Source organism: Streptopelia decaocto (genome assembly GCF_964273445.1).
Source record: "Streptopelia decaocto genome assembly, chromosome: 1".
In the NCBI taxonomy this organism is placed as follows: Eukaryota; Metazoa; Chordata; class Aves; order Columbiformes; family Columbidae; genus Streptopelia; species Streptopelia decaocto.
In genome coordinates, this window is record NC_138663.1 from 31,726,387 (window position 1) to 31,746,471 (window position 20,085).

Here is a 20,085-nt window from a genome sequence, read left to right on the forward strand (position 1 = left end):
CCGATGCACAGCTATATTCCTCAAAGTTTGACATGTCTTACTGAACTGTTTCTATACAGCTTGAACCTACAATATCTTGACATTTCCTTCTTAATTCACAGAATATTTTCCCCCTTAAAGATGCTCACAAAATGTTGTGTCTCGAATCTGGGCAGTATGAGTAGGTTCTGCAGTATGAGTGAGTATGAGTGTGTCCTACAGTATGAGTAGACTTGGTGTTCTATTGTGCTACAGAATTGTTTCCACCCTTGGCAAAAGCCACCATGCAAGCCTGTGTGTTTTCTTGTAGGAGGTGGAGCTGTGCCGTGTTAGCAGCCAGGAGAAGCTGGGGCTGACTGTCTGTTACAGAACCGACGATGAGGAGGACACAGGGATCTATGTCAGCGAGGTAAGGACGTGGCAATGGGGAGGAGTATGGGAGATGCTTGTGGTGGAGGGCTGAATGTGCCAGGGAATGTAAGAGCAAGTGCTCTGAGACCAGAGAGCAGACATGTCGGCCGTCAGCCAGCACGTGTCACTTTCAATTTATTTAGATTATCAGTTTAAATTATGCTACCCAAGTAGTATAATCATTACTAGTGAGCTTCTTTAATGTGAATGCTTTTAACTACAACATCATAGTTAGAGAAGTACAAAGCAGGCCGAGCATGGTCTGAATTTTGAAAGAAATATGCCCTTATGATGGAAATCAGGCAGAATTTTTAAGGACAAAAGCACCTTGTGCATATCCTGCTTGCATTCTCCCCCTGCTACAATCTCAGTAATTGTCACAGTGGGTAATCATTATTTTATTATTTGTGGGTTTGTTACAGTTGTGGTACACACAGAGGTACCAGAGGTGGGTGGAGAGAGTAGTTTGGGAGAGGAATACATAGAAAGACTAATAATATTTTTCTTGCTAGACAGAAAATAGAATACTAGATACTGAGGTGGGATGAACCCTCAGGTTTTCATTAGCTTCACTGTGAAAACATGGCATCCAGCATGTATCACAGAGTGTTAGTGTTTCATGGGGTCAGTCCGCAAGAATTCCAAGAACACTAGCTCCCTTTGAGTCTCCAGCCATTCAAAGAGGGTTGTTTTTCTGGATAAAGCAGAATTCTTGTGAGTCCAAGGTCACTGGTGAGTCCATGCTCACTGGCGATTGTCCTGCATGAACTGCGTTCCAAATGTGTTGCTTTTGGGACATGTTGAACCAAATTTGGACATTAGGAAAAGGTTCTTCACTGAGGGGGTGATTGGTCACTGGAACAGGCTCCCCAGGGCAGTGGTCACAGCACCAAGCCTGTCAGAGTTCAAGGAGCATCTGGATGATGCTCTTAGTCATAAGATTTAGTTTTAGGTAGTGCTGTGAGGAGCAGGGAGTTCGATGCGATGATCCTTATGAGTCCCTTCCAACTTGAGATATTCTATGATTCTGTGATTCTAAATTCTGAGTGAAGCCCATGGACAGAGAGGATTGGTAGAGAGATATATCGTACATATCAGTGAAGGGAGATGAAGGCAACACTGCAAATTCACAGACCAGCAGCAATGTCAGAGAACGTGAAAAGCACAATCTTGGAACAAGATTGAGGAATTAATATAAAACTAACCAAGAATAAGTATTCCACCAGTTGTATAACTGCTGCTGTTAAAATCTGTTTGATCTTGTGAGAATGAAGAAAGTGCAGGAATCTCTTAATACATTCCAGGATTAAATCTCGAATGTGCTGGTTTTCGTACATGGTAGAAATTTCTCAGATCTTTTACAGGGAATGTAATTATATTGTCTTACGTACTTGATTAAGCACTTCAGAATCATTTTTTTTCTGTGACAATGCACAATAAGAAAATAATATCTAACAGCTGTAGAGGATGTAACCTGCAAACCAAATGTTCAACTCAGATGTTTAGTTTGAAAAAATAACTTATGGCATGACAAGGCAAAATAAATGATTTAAAATAACCATCAAGTGAAAGGTGATAGATCGAATTGCCCTGCAATGAACAGTAGGTCATTGCTCAGGGATGAGCTATAGTGACTTTGATGAACTGTTAATGGAGCCCTAAACATCTATTTAGGTTAAACTAACTTAAAATTAACTGACTCAGACCAGGAACAATATACAATACCTGTGAGTGATCTATACAATTTAGATCCTTTGGGGTTTTTTGCTGTTTTCTTGCAAGCTGCAAAATTCCAGAGGAAATAACAAACGGATAATGGAGATAATAATTTAATAGTAAATGTTTCCATGAAAGAAAAATAAACTTGCTCTTTTCTCAAAGACAGTATGGAGTTAACAACTGCTGCAGAAGCACCTTAGTCCATAGTGAACTTCCAGAGAAGAGGGACTCTGTCATTAATTCTTAGCACTCTGACAGCTGAAGGTTAATGCCTGACGGTGGCATAGGAAAGTACTAATCTCAAAATCTTACGCTCCCAACCCTTTCTGTCTTTAGGCTTTTAGCTGAAACAAGTTTATGCTACTATTTAAAGAACTGTTGAGTTTATATGACTCTAAATGAAGCTTCAGATTGCCTCTGTACAGAGTAAAAATGGTACTTTTTCAAATTGTGCAATTGTGCAGATGTTATGATTTCCACTAAAAATCTTTCCATGTTCCATTACTGGATATTGTCCTGTGCAGGTTGATCCAAACAGCATTGCTGCCAGAGATGGCCGGATCCGTGAAGGAGATCGCATTTTGCAAGTATGTGACAATAGACTCTTCCTTAAACTCTTTTTTCAGACAAACACGCAGTGCTGTCTCCTCTGTGGACTGTTAATGAGAGAAAGTAGTTCTCTTTGTTACTGTGATCGATGAGAAAATCCATGTCTGTCTGTTTTTTAACACAATAGCTGGGAGCTACAGTGTGTGTACTGAAAAATGAGAATGACAAACTCGCTCTGGCTCATGCCCTTATGTCCCGCATCTTTTTTTTTGCCATATTTATTAGCAAATCTCATTTTCACTATGTTCATCTCAGTGTCAAATTCTAAACAGGGACTCTGCAGTCATAAATATGGGTGTCAGAGACATGCTGATCGTTCACTGATCACATAAATTTGGGTAAAAGTCACTTGTGCTGAGCATAGGTAGTAAGAGTTTTTGTACAAAAAAAGTGCTGTTAGTGAAGGATGATCTTGGACATACCTCAGGGGGGGGTTCATTAGGCTTTTGTTAATATTTTCTTTCTTCCACCAGTAAGACGTTGCTATTCTGAGTTATTTTCTCATTTACCATCTTGACTTTTTTCTTTTTTTCTCCTTCATTTCTGCTGATCCGCTCATTTGAAGAGCTGCCCCAAAGACAGGTTTGTGTGGTACAGCACAGCCCCTGTGGGTGAGGGCGGCCGTCTGCTGGCTCTGGAGGGAGCAGCATACCTGTGCAGAGAGGGAAGGAGCTAGAATGGCAGTGGGTTTCTGTTTTCAGTGGGCAGTGAATAGCTCATTTTTTGTCCTAGTGACAGCATTACAAAACAGCTACTAAAAATCAGTCCACTGGAAAGTCCTTGCTGTATTGTAGCATTTTAGTTCTGGTTCCCAGTCAATTTCCCTTGCGTTTTGACCTTTTTTCAGTGAAGCCCCAGAAGTAATTCCTGGTGTGACAAGTCACTTTTCTGTAACTGGTTCTATAATTGCCCTTCAATAATTTAGGCACATGAGCTTTCGAATTGTCGCAAGATCAGCCTGTTTCTTCCCTCCAGTCTTTTCATTTCTGTAGGAAATTTCTTTTCTGAAACCTGTACTTGTATCTCTTACTCTGCTATTGGCTTTGGGAGCCTAGCTAACACAACAGGATCTACGAGCTGGCTTACCAAAGTGGCCCATCTTTTGGAAAGGAAATAATGTCACATTTTAATGCTAGGGCTCATTCAGGGTCTGCTGGTTTAGTCTCTTTGTGGTTGGGAATGTGCAAACATTCACAGGATGGATGGTGTTCCCCACCCAGAAGACACAGACACCATGGCATGAGGGCAGTGAGCTCCTGGGTGGTACTTGGAGTGATGGGAATAAATCATGAGGTGCAGCTAGGAGTGGAAAAGTCAGTGCACTGCCTCTGCACCTTTCTACCTACTGAAGAAAGGAAACAGGATATATTTGTATTATTAACTTTCAAAAATGAGAAAAAAAAAAAAAACTAGTTTATTTGACTGAGTAGAAACAACTTTCATTCCTGCTCTATATATTTCAAAATAAGGAAACAGAGAGTAGGTCCATTTTCTGCTCCTTTCCTTGGTTTCTTAAATTTATGGGTGGAGAGCCAACAGCAGTTCAGGCAAATATTCTCCAGTTCCTAATGAAATCCATTTCAATTGTGAGTAAAGACTCTGGGAGAAAAGCATAGGTAATTCTGCCATCCTTTTGTAGACTGGAGCATTACTTTAATGTCAGTGCTGATATATAGCTATGAGTTTGATCATTAAAGTTAACACCCGGAGAGTTATGTGGGGTTTACTTTCATATCTGAAAACACATTGACCCTCTATCTACTCTTATTGATGAGATAACTCAGAGAAATAGAAGGTGACAGTGCCATTATGAGGGGATTACACTGAGGCTGGGAGAGAGACAGATCCTTGAGCATGGGGGCATTTTCTGTGAGTAGTGGATGGCACTGGTTAAGTCTGGGAGGGATGCTCTGTTTTGTTTATTTGTCACAAAATTACAGTGGTTTTCCTCATGTTCTTGAGGCTGAAACTGTCCCCTTCTCATTCTCACAAACTTCACACCTCTCCTGTCACCTTTCCAGTTTCTTTAAGCATCTGAGAACAGCCTGAGTATTTCACATTAAATGTTACAAAGTCAAAGGAAAGGTTTTATAGGGACAGTCCTAGTGAGACTTGCCTAAAATTCTGCTGGTTTTAGCCGTGAACCTCCAGGCTGACAAGTGCTGTCCATGTGGTTGAGAAGCCGTGGGGTAGACTCAAGTTCTGCTTGTCCTCCGTGATGGTGCATCTGTTGGGGCTGGGCACCTCCAGGCTGTGCAGGTCCACAGGGCCACCACCGCTGCCCCTGGGTGTCAGCGGAGCAGCCACCATGGCTGGAGGTGTTTAGCACAAGCTGGAGATCTGCTCCTGCACCTCTTTGGCTGCATGTCTACTTGTCAGGTTAGGGCAGCTTTCCCACGAACCCTTCATGTAAGCTTTGAAAGGTCTCAGACATTTTACTCATTAGATCAGAGGTGTCAAACTCATTTTCACTGGGGGCCACATCAGCCTCACGGTTGCTTTCAAAGGGCTGAATGTCATTTCAGGACTGTATAAATGTAACTACTCCTACATTTCTACAGTCCTATAATTACATTCAGCCCTTTGAAGACCACCATGAGGCTGATGTGTCCCCCAGGGGAAGTGAGTTTGACACCTCTGCATTAGATCGTCAGGGCACATGGGGGTTTTCTTTGATCTGAATTAAAGCTGTGGTTTTCTCCTTTCTTTCTCTTTACTTTTCAACCGGGAAGTTCCTGCTGGTTTGAAATCAAACCCTTACAAGATTTTATTTTCCCCAAATATTCAGATCCTTCTGTCTTCCAGTATTGTTTACACCCATTTTCAAACAGACCAAGTTGTTTTTGGGGTGTGGTTTTTTGTGTTTGGTTTTTATTTTTTTGTTGTTGCCAATTAGAAGAGTCCCCCTCTTGTGCTGTGAATTGGACAAAACCAAATATGCATGGAAAATTAGACTTCTATTTGATTCCCTCAATAAAAGGTTTTGGACAATGCAAAATGTGTTTGTTACCATGTAGTCATCAATGTGACTGTTTAATGAGGTGACAGAACAGGAGAAAGGTAGCAAGAAAAACATATCCTCATTGGAGAACCACTTTTATTTTGATTATCCCCTTATAAGGGGGATACATATGTTTTGTGTGGTTCTGGATACTAAGCTATCCACACAAATATGAAATGATTAAATGGAGCAGCAATAAGCAGTGGCCTGTAAGTATTGCCTGGTGAGAGATAATACTGTAGCTCTCTAATTGGCTCTCCACCAGCATACCGGGTGACTGATTTCAGCTGTAGCATTACCAGTCTTGCTTCCACCAGCACTATTATCTCAGAGTGACACTTCCATTACTCTGAACGGAGAAAGATGAACGTCACCTGTCAGGGGCTGGTTAATTGTGTTGCTAGATGTATGTTACCAGGGCGCAGGTTGGACATTTATGAACATAACTGCTTCCTCTGATGTCCGCCATCCTTCAACGATCGATACAGCTCTTACAGTAAGCGCATAATTGAGTGAAGGCACTTACCACGGAGGGGCTGAAGATGAGCCCGTTGCCTGAGTCTCATTGTCCATACATTCAGCACAAATGAGCTGATATCTGCCCTTTATTGTGTGTTGCTTTGTGGAAATAGAAACTAATGTGCCACTTTCATTTGTTTTCTAGATAAATGGCCAAGATGTCCAGAATCGGGAAGAGGCAGTGGCATTGCTCTCCAGTGAAGAATGCAAGAAAATTGTGTTGCTGGTTGCAAGACCAGAGATGCAGGTTAGGCTAAATAGATGCACTGAGCCAGAACCCGGGTTATACCATACATTCACTGTCACTGTAAATAATGAACTGCTGAGAAATAGGAATGCCAAAGTTCCTGACAAAAGGAGGAAACAGATAATTGCAGAGCTTTATCCCTGTTTAGCCAACAAAGAAAATAGCACGATAATACCAGGGCTTGTTTTCCCCAAACTAAGCAATTGCTCTCCAGCAGAGTAAGCAGTAAGCAGGTATACAAATAAAGCTGACAGCACTAATGTGATATTAATAAAATATGAAGTAGAACTTGAAAACTATGTATTACTTGTTAGATGGTGCTTATTTGTTCTGGGGATAAATTTCCCGTACATACCTCAGTCATTTATATGAACTTACACAAAGCTGTAGTTGGTCATTGGTGATGGCTCTTTTTATCCTATGCACTTAATAAGCAGGCATGTAAACTGTTTATATAACAATTATGGAACTTTCACTACAATACCATTCAGCAAACCTGGATCGAATTGTTTTCGAAGTACCCTGGTCACAAGAACCTGCTTGTACATTACAAATTGTATCTTGGGAGGTGCATTTTTAAAAGCTTTTAGAAAAATTTCTATGGTTTTAAAAATAAAATAATGCTAATGTCAAGAATCTTGCCATGCCAAGATTTTTTTATATCATTGCAGGGACAGATGTTAGGTTGATCATCAGACTAAAGGAGAGGTGGAATGGAAGAAGAGTACTGTTTGTATTTCCCTTTTTATTCTGTTTATAGGTGATTGCAATGCAAAAAGACATTATATTTTCTCAGTTCTCTCCATCTGCCAACAATTCAGAATTGGTTATGTTGCCATTTGTCTTTCATGCTATTGATCTGATATTCTCAGTCTCGCTAGATACATACTCTGTATAAATTAAATTGAGTAAGTGTACTTCAGTGCCACTTGGAATCTCTACTTGAATACAGTAGTTATAAAAGATTCACAATTTCAGCACTCATTTCCTTTATGTTTTTCAGGAATCTAAACAATTCCCATAAAACTGGTGACATAGTACAGCAAAAACAGCCATATATCAGTTTATATTGCAAAATTATAGCCCTCACTGGAAGTTGCAGAAGTTTTGAAAGAGTTGTTTCAACATTATTCTTACTATTTTTTACTTAGATTTTGTTTTACATTAAGGAACAGAAATCTACCCACTTATAAAATACAGGCCCAGGGCAAGTTCATTCTCTGTGTTTGTTTAGACTGGTCAACATGAAAAAGTTCCATTAATATGAGATAAGGAATTACTTAGCTGTACCAGTATAGGTTCCCATATGCATGCTTCTTTCACATTATAAAAGTGTGGTTTGTCTTGGGCTTGGGGCTTTCGTATTGTTTTTTTGTTTGTTTGCTTGTTTAATGTATGTGTTTTAAGAACATGCTCATACAAAACTGAAGAAGAAGCCATAGTGTGTCAGAAATCAGGCTGTCCACAAACTGATTTCTGCTAGTTGTATTTCTTTGACTCTGGTAAAAGGCAGCAGGATTAGGCAGGCTTTTATTCTAGATAGAAAATGTTAATGAAAATATTACAATCTTAAAGGGTGACTGCTGAGCACGTTCATTTGGTAACAGGAAGAAAACCTTCTCTGGCCATTTATTTGCACAGTGAATACCAATGAATAATTATGTTTTGAAACAGAGCACCGGAGGACTGCATAGCCTGTTAAGTATGTAAACAAATGGCACAGGCATGTGCATTCACATGCGTGTATGTGCAAACAGTCTATGTAGTGCGAATGTATACACTACAATTTTTATTCTAAAAGCTACAATATAAGATAAGCATTCCCATTACTTAGGGACTGGGTCTGCCACAATCAAAGCAGCAGATTTGCCCAAGTGAGATATATCTTTTGCCCTCCAGATTTGTTAATCTCTGCAATTTCCTCAAATGAGAGAAATTCATCGGTGTCCTTACGGTAGAGGAAGGCTGTGTTCGTGCTTTCCTTGGGAAAAAGAAGCAAACAAGACAAGTAAACAAAACTAGTGGCCAGTACCAGATTTTTCAGAAAATGGTTTGAAAGTCCCATGAAGGATAAACATGAAAATTACATGCCCTCAAGAAAAAAAGCCTTCTTCTAATCCCTGTTAGAGGCTGGCTTTGCCAAGGGAAATGGTGAAAGGCTTGTGTTCTTTAGAACAGGAAAGAGTTCATTGGCATGGGCAAAAACACATCAGAGTTTGTGAAGGAAACAGTGATTTCCTGCCAGTATTCAGCTAGAAGTATCACACAGAATCACTCACTCCTTGTGTGGCTTTGAACTCCTACTTGCTGGTTTGGTGTAACTTTTCTGACTGGCATCTGTGGCCGGAGCTCTCCTGGCTTTTAGGTAGTGGTACCTATAGCTGCTGTAGGTGTTGGCCCATGTTACACTGCTCTTGCTGTCTTGGGACATGAATAGCTGGTACTCTTATAATTGTCTAATGCTGACACTTTCACCTTCTAGCACACTTTTTGTTACCTTCTTCCTCTGGTTCCTTCACCAGTGACAAAACAATGTGTCTTTCTTTCTGCTATGATCTCATCATTGTGGCCAGGAGTGCCGCTGACCAATATTTTTCTTTTCGACGCAGTGTGTCATCTGGCAAGGGATTGCAGATGCAAATGTCTGTGTGCCACATGCACACGTGTGCACAATGAACAAAATGGGAAAAATAGTGTTTTTGCTAGGGGTTCCTGTTTTATCGGTTTAGAAAGATGTGAAGAGTGCAAAGTGGGTACGGGAAGAGGATATACTCACTTGACAGAAAACACAGCATCCCCTCCTGTCCTTTTGCAACACTGCCTTCACCAAATGTCAAAGTATTATTTTACACTTGGGGGAAAAAATAAACAAACAGATAAGCCTTGCTTCCAGGCACACCGCAAGAACAAAAATAACCTCCCTTTAAATCACCACCTCTTTCTGTCACCCTCTTCTGTTTGTTTCTTTACCTGGAAGATCAATGGGAAAACAGTGACAGAAACACAACATAAGGTTTCTATGGAGGTGGCAGCAGCAGGGCACAGCGCTGAGATGGAGGTTGTTAGAGGAAAGAGCCCGGTTGCCTCCTGGCCCTATTAGTAACGTTGCTGCTCTTTCAGCGCGGGGACTCTCGGCAGTAATGAACATGACAGCTTCAGGATTATGCACTGTGCCTTTCATACCTTTTGAAAGGAAATAATGTCTGTGCTGTGCAGTCTCCCTTCATTATGAGAGAAAATCAGTCATACTGTTTCAAGAAAGGATAAAAGGCATGAGTCCCATTTTTTTTTATCCTTCTTTTTCTTCCCTTTTTGAGACGTGAACTCCTACTGCCTGGCTTTCTGAAGAGAATCATTAGGATAAAAAGAACTAGTCAAGCATTGCCATTTGGGTTTACTCTGTTTTAGCGTGTGTCCTTGCTAACATAATATAATGTACTAATGTATTCTTTGCAGCTGGAAGAAGGGTGGCTCGATGATGAAAGGAATGACTTCTTAGAGGAGTTAAACTTGGAAATGTTGGAAGAGCAGCATAATGAAGCAATGCAGTACACAGCCAATGAGGTGGAGCAGGTAGGACTGCTACAAACATATCATTTGAAATTTTGATAGATATACTTTTTTATTAATAAGAGAATGAAATGGTGTCCAGTAAAATGGAGTCAAAGGCTTTGATGGAATTCTGTCTCTAAAATGCTGTCAGCTCCAGCGTGCTGTAGGTAAGGAAAAGAACAATAGATGATTAGGCCCAGTATCACAAGTTAGCAAACAATTTAGGAGGCTATGATAAGTGCAGATTTCTCATTTTCTATGAACACTCAGAATAATAGTGCTTTCCTTCTTTAATTCTGAAGTGTTTGGGGTTTATGTTGCTATATGTTATGTCATTTTTTTTAAATTAATTGTATCAGTGTGGCACCTAGAGCTCCAAGTTGAGATAGATGACCCTCTTACATGCATGTGAGGTATGAGCCAGCCTTTGCACCAGAGAGCTTGCAAAACAAGATGGAAAAGGTGTTTAAAATAAACAACAGGTGTTTTGGTAATACAAGTCTATTTTTCTTATACCGGCAGCACACAGCTCAGCATTTGTTTTGTTAATGGAGACAAATAAGCATATTGATAGTATAGTCTCAGCTTGCTGCTGTCCCAATTTTTACCTGCCCATATGTGCTGTAAGCAATGTGACTACGGCAAAGATGCATGCACCCCCCAGCCATACAGTTTCATCAAGGGATGAGTATTCTCAGTTGTACTTTATTGTGGAAGGCGAGTGACCTTATCCACACCTGAATCAGGTGATCTATCAGCACACACACCTGTATGGAGCCAAGGTAATAAAATCCAGCTTCGTCTCCTGGCTTCTGGGTATGTGCAGCTGGGGAGAAACTGTTTTTTTCCACTCACAGAAATTTGTGACTTGCAATTTTGTCCCCATTCTGAATTCGTCAAAAGCAGAGCCTGAGGCATTTTTCTTTGAATTGAAGACAGAGAGGAAGACTGTGAGAGATTTCCTTCTTCTGGCAATCAGGGAGCTTGTTTGGCTAACAGGAGACCTGGCTTCAAATACCTTACTGCATGGTCCACACTGGGGGCTGGAACGTGCATCCAGCCTGTTTGCTCCTCACCTTCCCTCCAGCCTTGATGCTGGGCTATTGACCAAGTGGTAGCTCCTATTAAAGCTATTCACTGTTCATAAATTGAATATTCACTGGGACAGAGACACTGACAGAATAATTAAGTCAATTATCTGGAAGATGATAGATCAGATTACAAATCCTTGATCTTACAAGCATTTAATTATTTACACAAAGTGAAGTAACTCCAGGGTCAGATGTGAAGGGAACCTTGGAACAGGATTTATAGTGGCCTTTTAGTTATGACCATCTTTTCCAGGCAGTGATCCAAGCCTCACCTTCCCAAGTTAAATGTGCTAACTACTGCGCTGCTAGCTACTTTGAACTGGTATTTGGCATCTTCTTTATTTTTTTAATCACAAATTTTATCTCAGATTGCAAAACATTTCCTGTCAGAAAGAACACTTGTTCTTCACAAAGCAATTTTCCTCGCACAGTGATATTTTTCACATCAACCCCCACTTCTGAAGGAAATTCTGGAGCAGTTCTGTCTACAAACCCTTACTAGTCTCTCACACGACATGTTGGGGCCTCTGAAATCACTTCACAGTTGTGACCTTCTGCTCCCAAGTTCTTGTCAAACTTTGGCTTTTTCACTGAATTTGGGTTGCAGATAGTGTTAGTTATTGAACAGTGGTGTTCTGTGAAGTAGTTTCACAGAAGCCATTGAGATTACTTATTCCCAACTGAGATCTTATACTAAGGATAGGGTTGTTTGGGTTTTTTTTTTCCTCCTGTTGAGATTTTATCTTACTGGAGAGCTACACTTGAAAAAAATACAGTCACTTGTGCTGCCAGTGCCTGATGTGGGTTGCTTGAAGTAATTCTAGGACAGCCAAACATTTCTTTGCCCTTCTGATTAGTAATCGAATCAACCAAATGCAGCTTGGTGTGTAATGGGGCGTCAGTAATTTGTGACAGCTGCTGTCTCTCTAGACTCTATGTGGTGACTCGGCAAGTTGGAAAACTGGTTCTATACTCCTTGTTAGGCTGGGAAATCTGACAGTTTCCTGAGGTGAATCACATAATCCATCGGAGCAATGAAACTGCTCTCATTGCAGCTGCCAGTGGCCAAGCTGAGTTTCTTCAATCTCCCATGTTGGCCATGGAGATTTTGCTCCAACACCAGCTTTGTTTTTTGTGAATCAAAACAGTCCTCTGGCTTCATATTCATCTGTCGTCGTGAATCTTATGAACTGCAGGAATGAATACACACTATATCAGAATATTCTTCCAAATACGAGTCTGTTTTGCAGAGTGCCATTTTAACATTTAGTGTGAGCTGTCACAGAAAAATTTGGTACAGTTTGTAATAGAAGAGTCAAGTAGATAGTCATGTCTTTTCTGTAAGTTTTTGAGCCGCTCTATAGAATTCAGTGAAGAATTTTATCTGCTCTTATAGAATAGTCCAATAAACCTCAAGGAAGGATGTAATTCTCTGCTTTTTATAACTCATTGTATTCCCTCCCCTTTACAACATCGCAGTTCATTGTGCAGCAGAGATAACTTTCAGAAGAATACCATACATTTGCTATGCAGAAATTCTTATCAGGATCATGGAATATATCAAAACCTATTAAGAAGAGAAAGAATTGGATAAAAAAAATCATTTGAGTTCATTCAAAGCTGAGATGCAGAGAAAATATCTGGGGAAAATTCTTTTTTGAGGGAGGCCTGTTTTAAAAGAACAACATTGTTTGATGAAGAGCATTTTCCCTTTTAGTGCACCACTGATATCGATCCCAGTCTTCCCTGGTGGCTGGAGTACTTCGTGGTTATCCCGCCACTGGAGACTCCTCTTGCTGTGGTTCATCTCCCTCTCACTGTCAGAGACTGACCAGAGAACCCAGCAGCAGCATTTATTAAAACCTTCAACTGAATCTCACTGTCTTCAAACTTCAGTAGCAGTCTGGGCTTTGAGTCCCAATATACATCATAAATTGTAAAATGAGAATAGAACAGTGCCTGAATTCCTGCAAGATTAGCCATTTTATAGGCATGAATGCTTGCTGGAGCTGAAATGCAGAATCTTTTGAGGTTCATTTATTGCTTGATTGTACGCACCGCCAGATTCGTCTTCTCATTATCTGAGTTCTCACTGCAAAGATGAGGCCTAAGGAGCCCTTTGGTATTTCAAACAGAAGTAATTGTAGAAGAGATTGACAACCTATGTTTGAAAACAAATACTTTGTTTGGAATAGATAATAGATAACACTGATAAAAGCAACACACTGGCAATTGGAGACTATCTCTTGCTTTTCAGAAGGGGCTTAACCTGGAATTAGGCTTGCTACTTTTCAAAATAAAATTAAAATAATCTTATATTGTAAAAGACTGCTCAGTCTGTACATGTTTAGGAGCTCTGTTAAGCATGACAAGTCCAGGACAGAAATGCCAGGTACTACTTTACTTGAGTCACAGTGGATTATTTTAAAAGTATGTATCAAAAACACACAGTACAATAAATATCTGTATTACTTTACATTTTCTTAACTGAACTAGCTGCAAGTATAGTGGGGAAAGATTTAGCATTATAAGGGCATCTGCTTTAGGTTGAGAACCATCTGATTGTACAGGCACTTGTTTCTTCCTGACAGGGAGGGAAACCCAAAGTGACTGACATTCAGCTGCGTGTCCTATAGACACATTTGGCCAAATCAGTCCCACTCATGTGGTTTCTGTTAGACTGGAAATATAAGGTTTGCTTTGTTTACATCTTGTGTGTGTGTGTATGTTAATTACGGGTAGTGTAATGAGTACATGGCAGCATATTCACTCAGTCTAAATCAAGTGGAGATTGAAGGAGCAAAGTTTAAATTGTCAATAAAAGAGGTGTGGAAAACAAGCGCCACTACTTCTTAAAGTGTTGATTGCATGGGCCTGAACTGTAAATCTGTTTCCAACACCTGTACAAATAGATACATTAAAAGATTTTTTTCAGAAGTGCTCAAATATATGCTTGGTGGTGTGGCACCAATGCTGGAGACATCAGAGAAAGTATCAGGGACCTCAGCTCCTATAAGCCGTATAACTGTGCTAACGCAGGATGGATAAGCCACCATCTTTATGGGTTTGTTCATATGGATGCAACTGGTGCTATGTCACGCACCTCAGGGTCAGAGAGCAGATTGTGGCTCTCCCTGTTTGGTAATGCGAATGAAGCCCTGCGTTTGGGGCAGGCACCTGAATCCCTGGCTGTTCTGCAGCATGGCCTTCCCGGTGTCTGGTGGAGCTGTTCTCCTTCGTGTCAGTAGTTAAATATTTTCCAGAGCAGTGAGGATCACGGGTTACACAGTGCAGTAGCCAGGGTGAGGTGTAGGTGACCCAGACTGGGGTCACTGCTCTGCTGAAAGGTTTGTGGGCAGAGGAGGTCAATACAAGGTAGAGCAGCTCCAAAGCAGGGGAGAGAGGGGACCAGAATAGCTCATGTAGTGGCACTCACCTGGAGGAGGTAAACTAGAAAAATGCAAAATTGTGTGTGAGTATTGTAGGTGCTACTCTTCACATTGCCTCTTCCTGTGACAAGAAGATACCCTTGTTTTTTAAGGGATAAGTAGAAAGATCTGAGAGTGTCTCAGATCAGGAAAATATGTACCACTGAATTTTTTAAAAGTTGGAGAATTATCATGAAAGTCTACCTTTGTCCCTTGCAGTATCAAAACCTAGTTTCCAGAAAGTTCCGACCCTACAACATTAAGAAACATCGAACATTTTCATGATTCCTTGAATAACACTGAATACATTCTGTCCCTTGATGCTTAAATTCAAGGGGACAGTTTTTCCCCATTTCGGGAGAGCAAGAGATAGTAATTGGCACATTACTGGTCTGGCTGCCCAAGCTACATGAGAATTAAACTTTTACTGTGCATTTTGTTTTCAGCTGTACATTGTATGTGCAAAAGGATCAATGTAAAATGTATGCTGTGATTTTAAAGAGAAGCGGTTTTTGCAGGTCTTGTCTGACAACAAATTGCTAAAACATCTTTTCAGAAATGTTTACCTGGTCCATCACAGACACTGAATTCCCCTAGTGGTGTGTTTCTTTCAATATTTATTTTTTTTGCACTGTTACATTGCATTTGGGGGGTGGAGGGTGGAGGTTGTTTTTGTTTTTCTGAGACTAGGCCATTATTTTTTCCTAACAACTGAAAAAAGGAAACCAGTCAAAGGATGTGTGATCATGAGGTGCACATGAAGAGAGGAGAAAGGATGCGATAGGAGACACATTTTCATCCTGTTTTATTGCCTGTCAAAGTAGAGGAAAAGGGAATTATGACAGTGGCCTCTTTGAGTTTGTTTCTTTTCACTGGGTGCACTGTACCTTTTTTCTCCCTTGATTATTACTGCCATTATACACAATTATGCAATTATACCTCCTAAACGATGGACGGCATTTGGTTGGTACAATGTACAGTTAGATATTTGGTGAACAGGCCATATAAACTGCACTCGGCATGATTGTTCTGTAAAGGGAATGGGCGGCAATTCTTTGCTCATCCAGTTTGAAAAATAAAGAGCCTGTCTCTTCATAGACGTATTATCTCACGTTATTTGTGAATATAAATAGGTTGAGAATATAAATAGGCTAGGTACAATGAGTGGAGTGTGAATTTAAAAACAACAGCCTAAAAGCTTGACATTGTACCCATGGCGACCGCTCACTGTTGTTTGACGCTTAATGGTAAAAGGCTGTTTTTATTTCTAAGGAACATAAACTCTAGCTAGGGAGCAAAAATGGTCTCTGGGGATGCAATGGAGAGAGGTCTATTTGAGCAATATCCTAGAAGTCAAAATGAACAGTCTTTCAGAAAAAGACTACTGAAAACAAGAAGTGTGAGAGAGGGCTGTGGAGGTTCTAGTGGAAAAGGCTCTACAGGCTTCAACCAGGCCCATCTTTGTGTAGCAATTGAGGAGTTCACTGGTTAAAAAAAAAAAAAAAAAAAACCAACAACAACAACAAAACCCTAGTCTTTTTGCACTCTTTTACATTGTACTAGTCAATTTGAATGGCTGCTTTCTCTATTTTTTTTTTTAAGTGATACCAGTGCTGAAGCTTTTTCCCAAGTTTGAGAAGATTTCAGCTCCACCAGTCTCTGGCCATAATCCAGAATCAAAAACAGTGCACCATCTGGTGATCATTTTCTTTAAGCACGGCAAAGAGATGGCTTAGCTAGAGAGGGAAATATTTCTTTCCGGACTTTAGAAGATGTGTCACTAGTGCTGTAATTCATCTGCTTCACTCAGTATGGCCACCACAGCATGACTCTCAGAAATGTTTAAAAGCTATGAGTGGTAGGACTGCTGTTTAGTGATCTGTTTTAATTCAGCTTAAATCAGATCCCAGCTGTTTAAGCAAAACAGAGCTGGAAAATATTCTTGTGTAAGATGGTCTGCATTTGATAATCATTTTGCTTTGCTCATTTTTATAGCCAAAGAAGCATGAAGAAGAGGATGGCACTACAGACACTGCAACCTCATCATCCAACAATCACGAGAAGGACAGTGGGGTGGGACCTACAGATGAAAGTCTGCGTAACGACGAGAGCTCAGAGCAAGAAAATGCACCTGAGGAGCAGAACAGCGCTACCCTGCAGAGCAAACGGGAGCTGGGCCACAGCCAAGATACGTTAGGAAGCGTTGAGCTCCAGTGCAATGAAAGCTTTGTGTCTGGGGAATACATTGAATCTGATTTCACAGGAAACCCAGAGGAGGAATGTGAAAGGTTTCGGAAGCTGTTGGAACTGAAGTGCAAGATTCGAAACCATGGGGAGTATGACCTGTATTACTCGAGCAGTACGGTTGAGTGCAACAGAAGAGAGCAGGATGGAGTGGAGCATGAGCTGCAGCTGCTCAATGAGGAACTGAGGAACATTGAACTGGAATGTCAGAATATTATGCAAGCTCACCGTCTCCAAAAGGTGAGGGATCAGTATGGAGACATTTGGACTTTACATGACGAAGGGTTTAGAAATTATAACACCAGCATAGATGTACAAAGAGGCAAACTGGATGACATCATGGAGCACCCTGAGAAGTCTGACAAGGACAGCTCCAGCGCTTACAACACAGCCGAAAGTTGCAGGAGCACTCCGCTGACAGTGGAGCGATCCCCTGATAACTCTCTCCAGAGGATGATCAGCATCACCAACAGGAAAAATCTGAGGAGCACAATTGCAGCTAATCAGTCATCCTCAGGACAAAGCAACAGGGAGACAACCTCAGCCAAAACCAAACCCAGTGAGCAAAACAGTGCTGCTGAGGATGCAGTACTGGCATCAGAAAGCAGCAAGTTCACAGACCAGGAAAAGCAGAGCAGCGAGCACATTCCCTACCTGTCTCCATATCACAGCTCTGCTTACAGATATGGGAATATACCTGCTCATGCAAAGCATTATCAAAGCTATATGCAACTTATCCAGCAGAAGTCTGCTGTGGAGTACGCCCAAAGCCAGCTCAGCCTGGTGAGCATGTGCAAAGACTCACAGAAGTGTGCAGAGCCCAAGATGGAATGGAAAGTGAAAATAAGGAGTGATGGGACGAGATACATCACAAAGAGACCAGTTCGAGACAGAATCCTGAAGGAACGTGCCTTAAAAATTAAAGAGGAGCGCAGTGGGATGACTACAGATGATGATACAATGAGTGAGATGAAGATGGGTCGCTACTGGAGCAAAGAAGAGCGGAAGCAGCATTTGGTGCGAGCTAAGGAGCAGAGGAGGCGGCGGGAGTTCATGATGAGGAGCAGGCTGGAGTGTCTTAAGGAGAGTCCACAGAGTGGCAGCGAGGGCAAAAAGGAAATTAACATTATTGAACTGAGTCACAAAAAGATGATGAAAAAGAGAAACAAGAAAATCTTGGACAACTGGATGACAATCCAAGAACTGATGACACACGGTGCTAAATCTCCAGATGGCACAAGAGTGCACAATGCCTTTTTATCAGTTACTACTGTATGAACGCAACTTCTTTCAAACAGTATACTACCAGTTTAGGTAGAGTACGATTGCCTCGTTCAATGTGGCATTTTTATATATTTTGTGACTGTTTATAGTTTGACCTTTTTGTAAGCAAAATTACCTGGTAAATTTTAATTTGTTTTTCATATAACGGTACCTTCTTTATCTGGCAGTCTTTCTTTATCTTGCAATATATTCATATTATTCATTTGTAGGAAAAAAAAAAGAAAAAGAAAATCAAAACAAAAAAAAGTGAAGAAACCAATTACTTTCTTAACCTAATACATATCCTGTAAGTTAAGACCTGGACTTATTTCTCTAGTTCTCTTTTTTCTACTTTAGTAACAATACAATACCAAAACAAAATGCTTTATACTGTATCCTTGGCTTAACAAGTTTTAAAGTTTTACATCTTAGATTACATCTGTTTATAAATCGTATGCCACATCCCATCATATAGATAAGAATGACATTTTTCCAGCAACACATTGTACAGTACATTTAATCTGTAAATTGCAGTTGTATTTGTCCAAGTAAAGTGTAGGTGGGCAATTCTCCTGTGTTATGTAGTGGCATTGGTCATGTAGCTGGGCAGTACGTGATAATTGTGAAGATGAAAGAGAAATAAATTATTGCTTATCTTTAAGAAAAAAAAGTCAAGAGTTCTTTGATTTAAATTGAGCATTTGCCTTTAAAGGATGAGTCATGTCAGTATGCATGATATTTACAGCACATATAGATTTCAAGAACACAGGACACAATTCCACAGGCTAGTTCTTAGGAATGAGCTTTTAATTTAGCAGAACACATAGGAGTGAGTGGGTGTTTCTGCCTTTCTCTTACCTGCTACTATTCGTTGATTGAATGATTCATTGGTATATTACTGTGTTGTATGCTGTGAGTTAACTACTTTGGGTCCTTTCCTTGGCTGAGCATCCTATTGGTTCTACATATACGAAAGCTGAACAGGGCGCATGCCTAACAAACTTTGAGCCATATCTCATGTATGAAAAACTAGCAGTGGCTGTCACTGACATTTTCATAGATGAGTTAAGGAAAAACAGAGAATGAAAGACTTCTAAATGAGTTAAAGGTTTAACTTTATTGTTGGGGAGCATCTGAGTCTTTTAGAAGAGCCCCAGTGGGAGCTGGCTGGAGTTTAGGACCAAGGGCAATGTGCTGCCTGGGTGCCTGATGGAGTAGGTCATTGTCTCTTTTTGTCTGTTCCTGCAGCAGAGGCACCTTGGCAGCCACTGGAGCATCTTCTGAGCTGCTGCTGCTGGAAGGCCAGTGAGTTACGGCAAGCTGAAATGACTAGTCCTGGGGAGTCAGCAGGGTTGAAGACTTTGCCTCATAGCCTCGTTTTCATTGTCCCTGTGCAAGACTAGAGTTCCTAACTGATTGAAGTGCTTTTGACAGCAAAATTAGGCTCTGAAGTCACTTGGCATCAGGTTTCAAAAGATATACTTAAAGATGCAGAAAGGCACATTACACTATTTCCAAATTATCCAGTTCTGGATAATCAATTTCCTAACCTGTTTTGGCACCAGTAGGCATTGGCAGTGCTCGCTTCATCTCCAGGCGTGCAAATACCATAAGAACGCTGCTCCCTGAGTGCTTAGGAAAATTATGCCACTGATGGTTCACAGTTTGATAATCAGGAAATTCTCCCCACCAGACACAGGGAAACATCATGCTAAATCCTCACTAAACACACAGCTGTTCATGTGCAATGAAGAATACTTCCAGCATTTCCCATTAAATTAGAAAAAGTGTGGAAGAGAGGATAACAGGGTGATACCGTACTGCTTCAAGAGGCTGTTACAAAGGTTGTTCCTCCAGCTGAACCAGGGAATTGTCTTTGACCAACATAAGTCATCTGGGAAGATACACATTCTTCTTCTGGAGATATCAAAGCACAGAAACTTGGCTGTTTCCCTCACTGAATTCCAGTGATCACACTTATAATAACATCTCATTCCTAACCACAGTTCAGCTGCCATCAGC

General features: G+C 40.8%; 1 protein-coding gene across 1 annotated transcript in view; it reads left to right on the forward strand.

Moving 5' to 3' along the window:
• PDZRN4 (PDZ domain containing ring finger 4) overlaps positions 1–18,712 on the forward strand; it is a 253,113-nt gene extending 234,401 nt beyond the window's left edge. The window contains exons 6-10 of the mRNA XM_082043513.1: positions 290–388; positions 2,634–2,696; positions 6,384–6,485; positions 9,942–10,058; positions 16,552–18,712. Of these exons, the coding sequence (XP_081899639.1) occupies positions 290–388; positions 2,634–2,696; positions 6,384–6,485; positions 9,942–10,058; positions 16,552–18,078 (1,908 nt within the window). The 3' untranslated portion in view covers positions 18,079–18,712. The remainder of the gene's footprint in view (positions 1–289; positions 389–2,633; positions 2,697–6,383; positions 6,486–9,941; positions 10,059–16,551) is intronic.
• The last annotated feature ends 1,373 nt before the right edge of the window (positions 18,713–20,085 follow it).